The 13778-nt window shown below is 48.0% G+C and overlaps 1 protein-coding gene across 3 annotated transcripts in view; it reads left to right on the forward strand.

Annotated features, from left to right (window-relative positions):
* Positions 1–13778, forward strand: part of GCC2 (GRIP and coiled-coil domain containing 2) — a 200106-nt gene that overhangs the window by 174068 nt on the left and 12260 nt on the right. For all 3 annotated transcript variants that reach the window (XM_033948644.1, XM_033948642.1, XM_033948643.1), the window contains exon 21: positions 7114–7253. In XM_033948644.1, coding sequence (XP_033804535.1) covers positions 7114–7253 — 140 coding nt within the window. The remainder of the gene's footprint in view (positions 1–7113; positions 7254–13778) is intronic.

A 13778-nucleotide genomic window follows, 5' to 3' on the forward strand; every position in this document is an offset into this window, starting at 1 on the left:
ATCGTCTGGCCCCGGATGCTTTCCTACTCGACTGGACGGATCGGTTCCTCTATGCCTTCCCTCCACTTCCTCTGATGTTGCGGACCCTGTTCAAGCTCCGCAAGGACAGGGCCACCATGATTCTCATCGCTCCTCGGTGGCCCAGACAACACTGGTTCTCCCTCCTGCTTCAACTCAGCGCCAGGGAGCCCATTCCTCTTCCTGTATTTCCTTCTCTGCTTACGCAGCAACATCAGTCTCTGCTACATCCCAATCTGTCTTCCCTCCACCTGACAGCTTGGTTTCTCTCGGGCTGACCTCTCCAGCAAACTTGTCTCAGCCGGTCCGTCGCATCTTGGATGCCTCCAGGAAACCCTCCACACTCCAATGTTACCATCAGAAGTGGACCCGGTTCTCCGCTTGGTGTCTCCTTCATCATCACAATCCCACCTCCCTGGCGGTGGAAACTGTACTGGACTATTTGCTCTCTCTCTCCGACGCTGGCCTCAAGTCGACCTCAATCAGAGTGCACCTCTGTGCCATCACTGCGTTTCATGAGCCTATTCTTGGAAAACCCCTCACGGCTCATCCTCTGGTTTCCCGGTTCATGAGAGGCCTCTTCAATATCAAACCACCTCTTCAGCCTCCCCCCGTCGTCTGGGACCTCAATGTGGTTTTGTCAGCCCTCATGAAACCTCCTTTTGAGCCTCTTGCTACTACCTCGCTCAAACTTCTCACATGGAAGGTGCTTTTCCTCATTGCCATCACCTCTGCCAGGAGGGTTAGTGAGCTCCATGCACTGGTCGCCGATCCACCGTTCACTGTTTTTCACCATGACAAGGTGGTTCTGCCTAAATTCAAGGTGGTTCATCCTAAATTCCTTCCTAAGGTGGTTTCAGCCTTTCACCTCAACCAGTCCATCGTACTGCCTGTCTTCTTCCCTAAACCCCATTCTCATCCTGGGGAACAGGCTCTTCACACGCTGGATTGTAAGCGTGCCCTGGCGTACTACCTTGACCGTACCAGGGCTCACCGCTCCTCTCCTCAACTCTTTCTGACCTTCGATCCTAACCGTCTGGGTCACCCTGTATCTAAACGGACGCTGTCCAATTGGCTTGCTGCCTGTATTGCGTTCTGTTATGCTCGAGCTGGCCTGTCGCTGGAAGGAGCTGTCACGGCCCACAGGGTCCGAGCTATGGCTGCTTCTGTGGCTTTCCTCCGCTCTACGCCTATTGAGGAAATCTGCAAGGCGGCCACTTGGTCTTCAGTTCACACATTCACTACTCACTACTGCCTGGATGCCTTCTCCAGGCGGGATGGACACTTCGGCCAATCTGTGTTACAAAATTTATTTTCCTAATGGCCAACCATCCCCCCTCCCTCTCTGTTAGCTTGGAGGTCACCCATACGTTAAGAATATGCTGCCTGCTTGTCCTGGGATAAAGCACAGTTACTTACCGTAACAGGTGTTATCCAGGGACAGCAGGCAGATATTCTTACGACCCACCCACCTCCCCGGGTTGGCTTCTTAGCTGGCTTATCTTAACTGGAGACCACGCACTCCTCCGTCGGGCGGGAAGGCACCAGCGCATGCGCGGTGCGGCCAACTAGAACTTTCTAGTTAAAAAGGTCCGTACCGGGGCTCCGTCGGTGACGTCACCCATACGTTAAGAATATCTGCCTGCTGTCCCTGGATAACACCTGTTACGGTAAGTAACTGTGCTTTACGTAGCGGCAAGATGCTTCGTTCAGGATGTATTTTAGATTTGTCCACATAGTTTCCGGATTGTCAGTTTCTACATGGTTTTGTAGCTCTTGATGGACAAAGTCTCTCATGTGGTCGAAGTCTGCCTCCCTAAAGTTGAGGACCCTCGTTCCTGTTCAGGCTGCCCATCAAAGAAGGTTCCATTGCTTTGCGATTTTAGGAAAGCACTATCGATTTTGTGCACTCTCTTTTGGTCTAGTGACAGCTCCTTATACCTTCTCCAAGGTGGTGGTAGTAGTGGCGGCAGCACTGCGTCAGGAGAGAATTTTAGTGCTTCCATACTTGGATGATTGGTTAATTTGGGCCAAGACCCTGGAAGAAAGTATGGCAGCCATGGATCAGGTCATACAACTGCTACAGTTGTTGGACTGGGTGGTCAACCTGGCCAAGAGTCAATTGGGTTCATCACCAGTCTAGGGAAAGTGTTCCTGTTGGACATCTGGATTCAAAAGCTTCAGAGTCAGATTCACTCTCTTTTGGGGTGCCCGCCTTCCTCAAGCTCAGGACTTTCTTCAGGTATTAAGATCCATGGCAGCATCCCTTGGAGGTAGTTCAGTGGGCCAAGGCACATATGTGACCCTTGCAGAATACACTACTAGACTGTTGGTCACCACAGCGTCACTCTATCGATTTCTCTCTTCCTTTTCAGGGACTGGCTCATTGCAGCTTGTGTTGGTGGCTACGGACCAACAACATAAACAAAGGGGTGCGATCCACCTCATTGAACGGTTCTGTTGATGGATGCCAGTCTCCTGGGCTGGGGGCCCCAGTATTTGGATTGAGCAGCCCAGGCACTAGGGTCGCCCAAGGAAGCCGTCATGTCTTGAACTCAGGTGAGTGGAGCTTGGGGGATGATGCTTTTCAGCTTATTGGAAGATCCCGCTTCTGCACAATCATGGATCTGATGGCCACCTCTCACAGTGTGAAGGCTTTGCAATTTTTCAGTGTTTGCAGAGATTGTCAAGCGGAGGCTTTGAATGCGCTGTTACAACTCTGGCTGGTGGAGGGGCTCCTGTATGTTTTTCCTTCTTGGCCTCTGATGGGCAGGCTTCTTCTTCACATCAGTCATCACATGGGGTTGATAATCCTGATGGCTCCAGACTGGCCTTGGTGGCCATGGTACTGGGATCTGGTTCAGCTTCGAGTGGAGGACCCCCTTTGAATTCCTCTCTGACTCTTTTGACTCAAGGACTCATTCAGCTGTTCAATCCAGCTACCTTTTGTTTTATGGCTTGGCTCTTGAGAGGGATCGTTACTCTTGTCAAATGATTTTGACTCTTTTAGTTTCTAGGCAAATTTCCACTCTTAAGCCTACGTCAGAGTTTGGCATCTGTTTGAGAGTTGGTGTGTGAGTCATTCAGTAGATCCTCTCCAAGCATCCTTGCTTCAAATTTTGGACTTTATACAGGATGGGCTGGAGAAGGGACTGGTCTGGTCAACCTTGCAGGTGCAAGTAGCAGCTTTGGCCATGTTCAGAGGTGTTATTCAGGACATATGTAGTCTGGTTTTGGCGTGCGGTTTGCTTTCTCTGCCCTCCAATATGGTCTCCTGTGCCTACTTGGGATCTGAATCTGGTCTTGTCAGTTTTGGTTGAGCCACCTTTTGAGCCTGCTTTGGTACTTCCTATTCATCTGTGCCAGTCTGGAGGGACACTAGAAAAGGGGCCTTTAACAACCTAGCCAATCAAAGCCTTAAGCCCCTCCCCGGATACACCGGGGAGGGCCTAAGGCTCTGATTTGCCCAGATGCCTAAGGCCTCTCCCATAAGAGGGGGCCCTAAACAACCTGGGCCAATCAGAGCCTTAGGCCCCTCCTTGATGCATCCCAGGATGCACTGGGGAGGAGAAGGCCTGCCAATTTGAAGAGGTGGGCCTGCTGGCCAGAGGGAGTAGGCATCCCTCTGGCCAGCCATCATAAACAAGGTAAGGGGGAGGGGGCAGAGGGGTCGTCGGAGACACGGGGGTGTTGAGGGGGGAGCGTTGCTTGATGGCGGGAGGGATTGGGCATTTCTCCTGCTGCTGAGGGGGGGGGGTCAGAGCATCATTGTTTGGCGGTGGAAGGGAGTGGACATCTGTCCTGCTGCCTTCCAGGGGTACTTGACTTTGTAAGCAGGAGGGAGCGGGCATCTCTCCTGCTGCTGTGGGGTGGGGTTACTTGACTTCAGCGGCGGGAGGGAGTGGGGATCCCTCCTGCAGATCTTCTATTTACCCATTAATATACAGTATACAAAAAATATTTCTTACCCAAAGATGGTATACCCTCTCAACACCTCCTGACTTCTCATGGCTCCCAAGGGGCAGTGCGTGCCCCTTAGGGCACGCACCTTGGACCATGCCCTACAGCTGTGCCTAGCAGCGGCAGTGCTTTTTCACATGAAGGAGACATACCCCGATGACATCAGCGGCCGTCTCCTCCGATGACTGCCCGATTCAGCACCAGTCCTGCAGGCAGGAGAAAGTTGAAGGAAACAAGTAAAGTTTGTTGCAGCTGTTTAGTGCAGGCAAAAAGTCTCCTCTCTCTCCAAGAACCCTTCGGTAGCTCCTCCTTTATCACAATGTTTTAAGAATCTATCCCTTAATGATTGTGCAAAATAAATGTTTATTTTTTTTTTTAATTCTTTTTTCATTTTAAAACTGACAAACAAGTGATTAATAAAACATTACATTACTAATAAAATATACAGCACTTGACATTCTTATACATATAATCCATTAAAGTAGAAATTATAACCCTTTCCCCCCACCCAACAATTCTTCAATGAAATTTTCATAATACAACAGAAATCCAATCATTAAATAAAAATATTAATCATCCAATTCCCCCCCTCCCCCCAATAAAATACATGTATCCATCAGAAAGGAAAACGATGTTCATTCATTACAATAATTCTCTAATGGCCAAGATCTTTATAAAGTTGTTATAATTACCTTTCTGTACAGCAATTGCTCTTTCCATTTTAAAAATGTGAGAAAGTGAATTCCACCAAAAAGAATAATTAAGATTTGTATAATTTTTCCAATTAGCCGTAATGTGCTGAATTGCCACCCCTGTCATTATTAATAGAAGTGTTATTATAAGATGAAATTTGACTTTTTTTCCTCATAGCCATGCCAAACAGAATAGTATCATAAGACAAAGCAACATGATTTTCAAGTAAACGGTTAACCTGCGTCCAAATTGAATTCCAAAATAATTTAATACAGGGACAATAAAAAAGTAAATGATCCAAAGTCCCTACTTCCAGATTACAATGCCAGCATTTATTAGACTTAGATCTATCTAACTTTTGCAAATGAACTGGGGTACAAAAAGCTCTATGCAACAAAAAGAACCAAGTTTGCCTCATAGATGCTGACATTGTACATCTCATTCTCCAAGACCAAATTCGTGGCCATTGAGATGCAGAAATTTGCTGCCTTATCTCAATACTCCAAATGTCTCTAAGACCATTTTTGGGTTTTTTATTCACATATCCAGATAACAATTTATACCACAAAGCGGCTTGATGTCCCAGGAAATCCTAAAGAGAAATGTTTAAATGCCAGTTTATGCATAGGGCTTGTAAAACAAGGGCCGGCGTCATGGGTCCCGGGCTGGTGGTGGGCATCCCTCCTGATGATTTTATTTTTCTATGCATGGAGGGTTGGGGGTTACGCGAGGGGGCCGGTGGCAGTAGGGGAGTGGGCATCCCTCCTAATGATCTGCAATTTATGTATAAACTGTTTATTTAATGCAAAAGAAACTTACAAGTCAAAAATCCAGACAACTAGAATTTTCACAGAAGAAGTATTCAAGGCAAACGGGCAAATAGACAATAAAGTTGACAAAAACAAAACCCAAGTCTTAGTTCATATGACCTGGATTATGGTACACAGGATAATACCCCACATACTCTCTAAAGACCCTACCCACCCTCCTTCTCCCCACTCCGACTAGCAAGCTGAAAAGACCAGAAATAGGACTAGGAAGAGAGAAAATGAAGATTAGTAACTGAAAGAGTTATAAGGAGTTTAACGTCTGGCTGCAAAGTTTATGGGGAAGGGTCTGCAGATAGAGGTTCCATATGTCCAAGAAATTCTTCTTACGTTTGTTAGTGCCTTTGGCATCCAGTGCTTCCCAACCCATCAGTTCCTGGATACTAATTCTCCATCCCAAGAATGAGATAGCCCAGTCTGACACCCACTCCCTCAAGATGGCTTTCTGCCCCAAAATACTTAATTTCTGAACCCATCAGGCCCAACAAAAGTACCTCAAGAGAGGCCGCCAATTTCTGGCCCAGAACCCTGGATAAATAGGCTCCCACCCTCTTCCAAAATGTCTGTATACTGGGACGCTCCCAAAAGGCGTGAAGGAAGTCGGCAGCCTCTAGGTTACATTTCAAACACTAGTGAGTCTGCAGGAATCCAATTCTATGCAGTTGAGAGGATGTCACATAAGCTCTATGGATAAGCCAAAGAGCACATTCTCACAACTTCATGCTACGAACTTCTACTGGGACACATCGCACACTCGCAAACACATCCCAGTTAGATACCAGGCTGCCCAAATTGCGCTTGATGATCTGCAATTTAAAAGCAGGGAGTTTGGGTGGGGAGGGGTGTCCTGAAGAGCTCAGGGATTGGGGGTAAGGAATGTGTTTGTGTGTGTGTGTGGGGGGGGGGTAAATTGGGTAGTGGGGGCTTTACCAGAAGGGTGGGTTGTCACAGCCTTATTTTCCTGTCAGTGTCTGAGCCAATCAGCGCTCAAGCACTGACAGAAAAATAAGACTACAACAGCTCAGACCCTGTTAAGTTTTGCATGGAAAACAGTAAGTTTCCCTGCTGTGCAATACACAGATTGCTCATCAGAATACTAATGAGCTCCTTGTAATGCATTAGCATAGGACTCTCAGTGGCTGCCACCAATGATCAGTTGCAGCCACAGAGAACCCTTTTGTGCATCGTCAGGAGAATTTCTTTGCAAGTAGTCTTACTTGCAAGGAAATATATTGTGCATTTGGGCCTGATATTCTGCTGCAAGAAAAGATGAAAGTTGTTAATTTCGAACTATGTGTTCTTACAGTGCTACTTTGAAGCTTCTAAGCTAGAGGTTCTAACTCAATCCTTGGGACACACCAAGACAATCTGGTTTTCAAGATATCCACTATAAATATACATGAGATAGATTTGTATACTGTGGATGTAGTGCATGCAAATTTGTCATGAATATTCATTGTGGGTATCCTAAAAATCTGACTGGCTTCATGTGTCCCAAGGACTGGGTTGAGAACCCCCTTTTCTAATCTGATTTAATTCACCTCACTTCCTTATCTCTAAAACCTTAAAAAAATGGGGAAAAAGTTGATTCTTTGCGTTGATGAAAACATTACAGAGTCAATTCAGTGGCAATCAGAATTTTCCAAGGAAGAGTTGGTCAAGAAGTTAAATGCTACAGCAAAGAGTGTTGATCATTTGAATGGACTACTTCATGAGACAGAAGCAACCAATGCAATTCTAATGGAACAAATTACGGTAAGTGCCTTCCCTAGATGATATATGATTGCATGTTGTAAATATTTTCACTTGCATTCACACAGGTATCACAATAGAGTACATGAACTCTGTTGAGCTGAATTCCAGAATGTCTAGTTCATAGCATTTAACAGCTAAGGAGAGATGTTATCAATGTGGGCTCCTTCTTCATACTGCCTCAGGAACAAGCATGTCAGCGGCATGCCTCCAGCTATTAACACTTGTACTCCCCAAGCATGCTTAGGGAGGGCAAATGTCAGGGAGTGCTGGCATTAGTGGCTGAAGGCACTCCGCTGACTTCCTCACTCTTGAGGCGGTGGCTTTGATAATGAATTTCTTCAACTGGCGGGGTTTCAGCATCCCTACCAGCAAAGGTATGATACCTAATGTGGGGAAGAAGATAGGAAATGTGTGACCATCCTGTACCTCCCAATGGACCGCCGGTTATGCCCTGTGATCGTGATTAAAAGTTTAATTGAAATACAGCCTTTTTCTATACAACACTAGTTTCTATACAATACTGCAGGCTGCATGTGCATTAAGTTTACCTGCATAGCAGGCAGGCAGTTTTAATAATTATAAAGTTATTTATCCCAGGACAAGCAGGCAGAATATTCTTGACTGATGGGTGACGGCACCGACGGAGCCCCGGTACGGACAAATTTAGAGTGATTGCACTCTAAGAACTTGGAAAGTTCTAGTAGGCCGCACCGCGCACGCGTGAGTGCCTTCCCGCCCGACGAAGGCGCGCGGTCCCCAGTTTCTTAGTTTCCGCAGAGCTAAGAAGATGCGTTTCTTTCAACGGCTGTTGAAAGGTTTTTCTGGTATCGCCTTCCCGCTCGCGTAAACCTCCGAGGGAATAATATTTCCTTCATTTTCTTTTCTTTTCTTTTTAAAATAAAAACAAAAAAAAAACATTGTTTTTTTGTTTCTTTCGGTTTCGCCCCGGCGGGGCCTGTTGCCACCATCGAGGCCTCGGCCTTCGATTTGGCAGAAGCCGTCTTCACGTCACCCCCCCCCAACCCGGGTTTAAGAAGTGCCAGCGGTGTGTACGGCCCATTTCTCTCACCGACCCGCACAACTGGTGCTTACAGTGTCTGGGTCCAGACCATCGGGCGTCCACCTGCACCCGCTGTGCCACTTTAAAAAAGAGAACTTTGAAAAACCGTCAAATCCAACAATGGTTATTATTTGGTGCCGATTTGTCTGATTCTACGGCACCGACATCGGCCCCGTCTCAGTCGGCACCCACCTTCTCGACACCGCGCCGGCGTCGCACCCTTCAGGTAAGCCGGCTAAGAAGCCTTCCCCGCTGGAGCGTCCTCCGGTCTCAGTAGCAGCGAGCCCAGTCCTGCCGACCTCGAGGCGCCCGCGGAAGCGCTCCGCCCCGATTGAGGTGAGCCCCTCGACCTCAGGTTCCTCATCCTCGGGGCGTAGAGCGGCACCACAGGTACCGCAGAAGAAAAAAGCGGTACAGGTGCCTTTGCTGAACGAGCGGATTGCTGCCGTCCTGCAGGTACAACTTAAGGAGCAGTTACAACAGCTCCTTCCTGCCTTATTGACACCGAGCCTTCCAGTCCCGGTCCGGTCTGAGCCACCGGTACCGACAGTGGAGCAGCCTCTATTGTCCACGTCCACTTTGTCGGTACCGGTACATTCTGCTTCCTCGGTCTCCATGCCGATCCTGGCACCGGAACCGAGATCTCTCCACCAGGCTGTGCAAACTTCGGCACCGATACAGCCCTTAACATCTCCCGGTACCGTTTCTCAGAGGTCGGGTAAGTCGACACACAAAACCCGACACCTGGAACCCTCCACACCGGAGTCCCGGGACCGCAGCTTCCAAGTTAGGGATCCTGATCTGTGGGGTGACTCCGAAGAGCCTCTTCTCTCTGAGGGGGAGTGTTCATCTGGTGACGAGGATCCTTCTGCTTTAGATCCATCCTCTAAGCCAGATGCAACCTCTTTCACCTCATTTCTGAAAGAGATGTGTGAATCTCTCTCTATTCCCTTGGAGGCTGAGTCCAAAAAATCCAAAGCGTTCCTTGATGCACTGGATTTTGACCAGCCTCCAAGGGAATTTCTGAAATTGCCCCTCCACGATATCTTGAGAGAGACTTTTTACAAGAATCTGGAGACACCTTTAACCATCCCAGGAGCCCCTCGTAAACTGGACTCCTTATATAAAGTCATCCCCATTCCTGGTTTTGACAAACCACAACTTCCACATGAGTCTCTCTTGGTGGAATCCACATTAAAAAAATCCACGGAAGCTAGTGTGTATGCCTCAGTCCCTCCTGGCAGAGAAGGTAAGGCCATGGATAAATTTGGCAAGAGGTTGTATCAGAATGCGATGTTGGCTAACAGGTCAGGGAATTATGCTTTTCATTTTTCATTTTATCTAAAGCATCTCATTCAAAATCTGACTGCTTTTGAAAAGTACCTCCCTGACCGCAAGAGATCTGCGTTTCGCCAAACTTCTTCATCTCTCCTATAGCTTTGCAAATTCATGGTCCAGTTGATCTACGACACATTTGAACTGACCTCTCGAGCCACGGCCATGTCGGTTGCCATGCGTCGTCTGGCATGGCTCAGAGTCTCAGAACTTGATGTCAACCATCAAGATTGACTTGCTAATGCGCCTTGCTTAGGCGATGAGCTCTTTGGAGAATCCATGGACTCCACTACACAAAAACTCTCTGCTCATGAGACTCGGTGGGATACTCTCCTTAAAACTAAAAAGAAGACCCCACCTACCAGGCCTTTTAGGCAGCAATCGGCCTACCAACGCCGCTATGTGGCTCGTCCTTTACCACCGGCTCCTCAACAGCCTAGACGTCAGCGCCAACAACAACGGCAAACTCCTAAGCCAGCACAGCAACAACAGGTCAAGCCTCCTCCACCACAAAAGTCTACCCAACCCTTTTGACTTGGTTCTCCAGGGCATAGCCAGTGTTCTACCATCTGCCCATCTTCCACGACCCATAGGAGGACGTCTTGCTTTTTACATCAGCCGTTGGGAAATCATCACCTCGGATCAGTGGGTCCTCAACTTCATCCGCCACGGCTACTCTCTCAACTTTCAGACTCTTCCTACCCAAAGTCTGCCAAGAGAGTCTGCTTCGAACACTCCTCAGTCTTCCCTCCTTCTTCAAGAGGTTCAATCCCTCCTCCTTCTGAACGCCATAAAGGAGGTTCCTCTAGATCAAAAGGGGCAGGGATTCTACTCCCGTTATTTTCTGGTCCCCAAAAAAACAGGAGATCTCAGACCCATCCTAGATCTTCGCGATCTCAACAAATGCTTGGTCAAAGAGAAATTCAGGATGCTTTCTCTGGCCACTCTTTACCCTCTTCTCAATCAAGGCGACTGGCTATGCTCCCTCGATCTCAAAGAGGCATATACTCACATACCGGTCAATCTGGCCTTCAGACAGTACCTCCGCTTCATGATCAATCATTGTCATTACCAATACAAGGTGCTGCCCTTCGGTCTTGCCTCCTCTCCAAGAGTGTTCACCAAATGTCTGATTGTGGTGGCTGCCTTTCTACGCTCTCACCACCTTCAGGTCTTTCCTTACCTGGACGACTGGTTAATCAAGGCCAATTCATCTCAGACAGTACTCCTGGCCACCAACCAAACCATCCTGTTTCTACAACTTCTGGGGTTCGAGATCAATCTACCCAAATCTCATCTCATCCCCACTCAGAGACTTCAATTCATTGGAGCGGTGCTGGACACAGTCCTCATGAGAGCGTTCCTGCCGTCCAACCGTCTTCATACTCTTCAATCTCTATGTCAGCAGGTGCTTCCACAACGTTCCATCTCTGCCAAGCAAATGATGATACTCTTGGGTCACATGGCCTCCACAGTTCATGTCACATCCTTCGCACGTCTTCAACTGCGACCTCCTCAATGGACCCTAGCTACCCAGTGGTCCCAAGCGATGGATCTTTGCTCACGACACATATTTGTGACATCATCTCTTCGTCAGTCTCTACAATGGTGGTTGATGTCCTCAAATCTCTCCAGAGGTCTTCTGTTCCATCTACCTCCTCATCAACTTGTCATCACCACCGACGCCTCCCCTTATGCCTGGGGAGCTCATTTAACGAGTTCCAAACTCAAGGTCTTTGGACAGCCCAGGAAATGAAGCATCACATCAATTTCCTGGAACTCAGAGCGATGTTTTATGCCCTCAAGGCCTTCCAACATCTTCTCTTTCCTCAAGTCCTCCTGCTGTGCACAGACAATCAAGTTGCGATGTACTACATCAACAAGCAGGGTGGGACAGGCTCTCGCCTCTTGTGCCAGGAAGCCCAGAAGATTTGGGCTTGGGCCACAGATCACCAATTATTCCTGAAAGCTATCTACATTCAGGGAGAACAGAATTCCTTAGCGGACAAACTCATCAGAATTCTCCAGCCTCACGAGTGGACTCTCGATCCTTTAACTCTACAGTCCATCTTCGCTCAGTGGGGCACTCCTCAGATAGACCTCTTTGCAGCTCCTCACAATCACCAGCTGCCCCTCTTCTGCTCCAGACTCTACTCTCCTCACCGTCTGGCAGCGGATGCATTTCTCCTGGATTGGTCCAATCTGTTCCTGTATGCTTTCCCTCCGCTACCTCTCATGTTACGAACCTTGTTCAAGCTCAAGAGGGAACAGGCCACCATGATTCTCATCGCTCCACGATGGCCCAGGCAACATTGGTTCTCCCTTCTACTTCAACTCAGTTCCAGGGAGCCTATGCTTCTTCCACTGTTTCCTTCTCTGCTTACACAACATCAGCAGACCCTTCTACATCCCAACCTCCAGTCTCTGCACCTGACAGCTTGGTATCTCTCGGGCTGACTTCGAATGATACTCTTTTGTCTCAGCCCGTTCGTTCTATTCTAGATGCCTCCAGGAAACCGGCCACTCTACAATGTTACCATCAGAAGTGGACACAATTATCTTCCTGGTGTCTTCTTCATCATCATGATCCCACATCCCTTGCAGTGGAGACCTTGTTGGATTACCTTCTTTCTTTGTCTGACTCTGGTCTTAAGTCTACTTCCATCCGAGTCCACCTCAGTGCTATTGCTGCTTTTCATGAGCCAGTTCATGGAAAACTCCTTTCAGCTCATCCTTTGGTTTCCAGGTTCATGCGGGGTCTTTTCAATGTGAAACCACCTCTTAAAGCACCCCCTGTAGTCTGGGATCTCAATGTGGTTCTCTCCGCCTTAATGAAGCCTCCGTTTGAACCTTTGGCTACGACTCCTTTCAATTTTCTCACTTGGAAAGTGGTCTTCCTTATTGCTCTAACATCTGCCAGGAGGGTCATTGAGCTACATGCGCTAGTTGCGGATCCACCTTTTACCATCTTTCATCATGACAAGGTGGTTCTGCGTACACATCCAAAGTTTCTCCCGAAGGTTGTCTCTGAATTCCATCTCAACCAATCCATTGTTCTGCCTGTCTTCTTTCCGAAACCTCACTCTCATTCTGGAGAACAGGCTCTGCATACTTTGGACTGTAAGCGGGCTTTAGCTTACTATTTAGAGCGTACTAAGCCCCACAGATCATCTCCCCAACTCTTTCTGTCCTTTGATCCGAATAACTTGGGACGTCCTGTTTCTAAACGTACGTTGTCAAATTGGCTTGCAGCGTGCATTTCATTCTGTTATGCTCAGTCCGGACTGACACTGGAAGTTTCGGTCACGGCCCATAGAGTTAGAGCTATGGCAGCATCTGTGGCTTTCCTCCGTTCTACTCCTATTGAGGAAATCTGCAAAGCTGCTACTTGGTCCTCAGTTCATACTTTTACATCTCACTATTGTCTGGATGCATTCTCCAGACGGGATGGACACTTCGGCCAATCTGTTTTGCAAAATTTGTTTTCCTAATGGCCAACCTTCCCTCCATCCCTCTTTTTGTTAGCTTGGAGGTCACCCATCAGTCAAGAATATGCTGCCTGCTTGTCCTGGGATAAAGCACAGTTACTTACCGTAACAGGTGTTATCCAGGGACAGCAGGCAGATATTCTTGCGTCCCACCCACCTCCCCTGGTTGGCTTCTTAGCTGGCTTATCCTAACTGGGGACCGCGCGCCTTCATCGGGCGGGAAGGCACTCGCGCGTGCGCGGTGCGGCCTACTAGAACTTTCCAAGTTCTTAGAGTGCAATCACTCTAAAATTGTCCGTACCGGGGCTCCGTCGGTGCCGTCACCCATCAGTCAAGAATATCTGCCTGCTGTCCCTGGATAACACCTGTTACGGTAGGTAACTGTGCTTTTTGGATAAAGAATGTGATTGGAGATTGGCATTTGAAATTTGGTGGGATTAATAACACAAATAATGGCTGCATCCATTTAGGGACAGTGGTTCCCAACCCTATCCTGGGAGTCTCCAAGCCACAGGAAGGTAAATTCAAGAAAGGTCACCTAAACCTAGACACCAAATATTTGGACACAAACTCCAGAATGGTATAAATGGTGCTTTAAGTTGTGTGCCTAAAATTTACATCCTGCACCAAAAAGGGGATGCA

The sequence above is a fragment of the Geotrypetes seraphini genome, chromosome 6 (genome assembly GCF_902459505.1).
Source record: "Geotrypetes seraphini chromosome 6, aGeoSer1.1, whole genome shotgun sequence".
Classification (NCBI taxonomy): domain Eukaryota; kingdom Metazoa; phylum Chordata; class Amphibia; order Gymnophiona; family Dermophiidae; genus Geotrypetes; species Geotrypetes seraphini.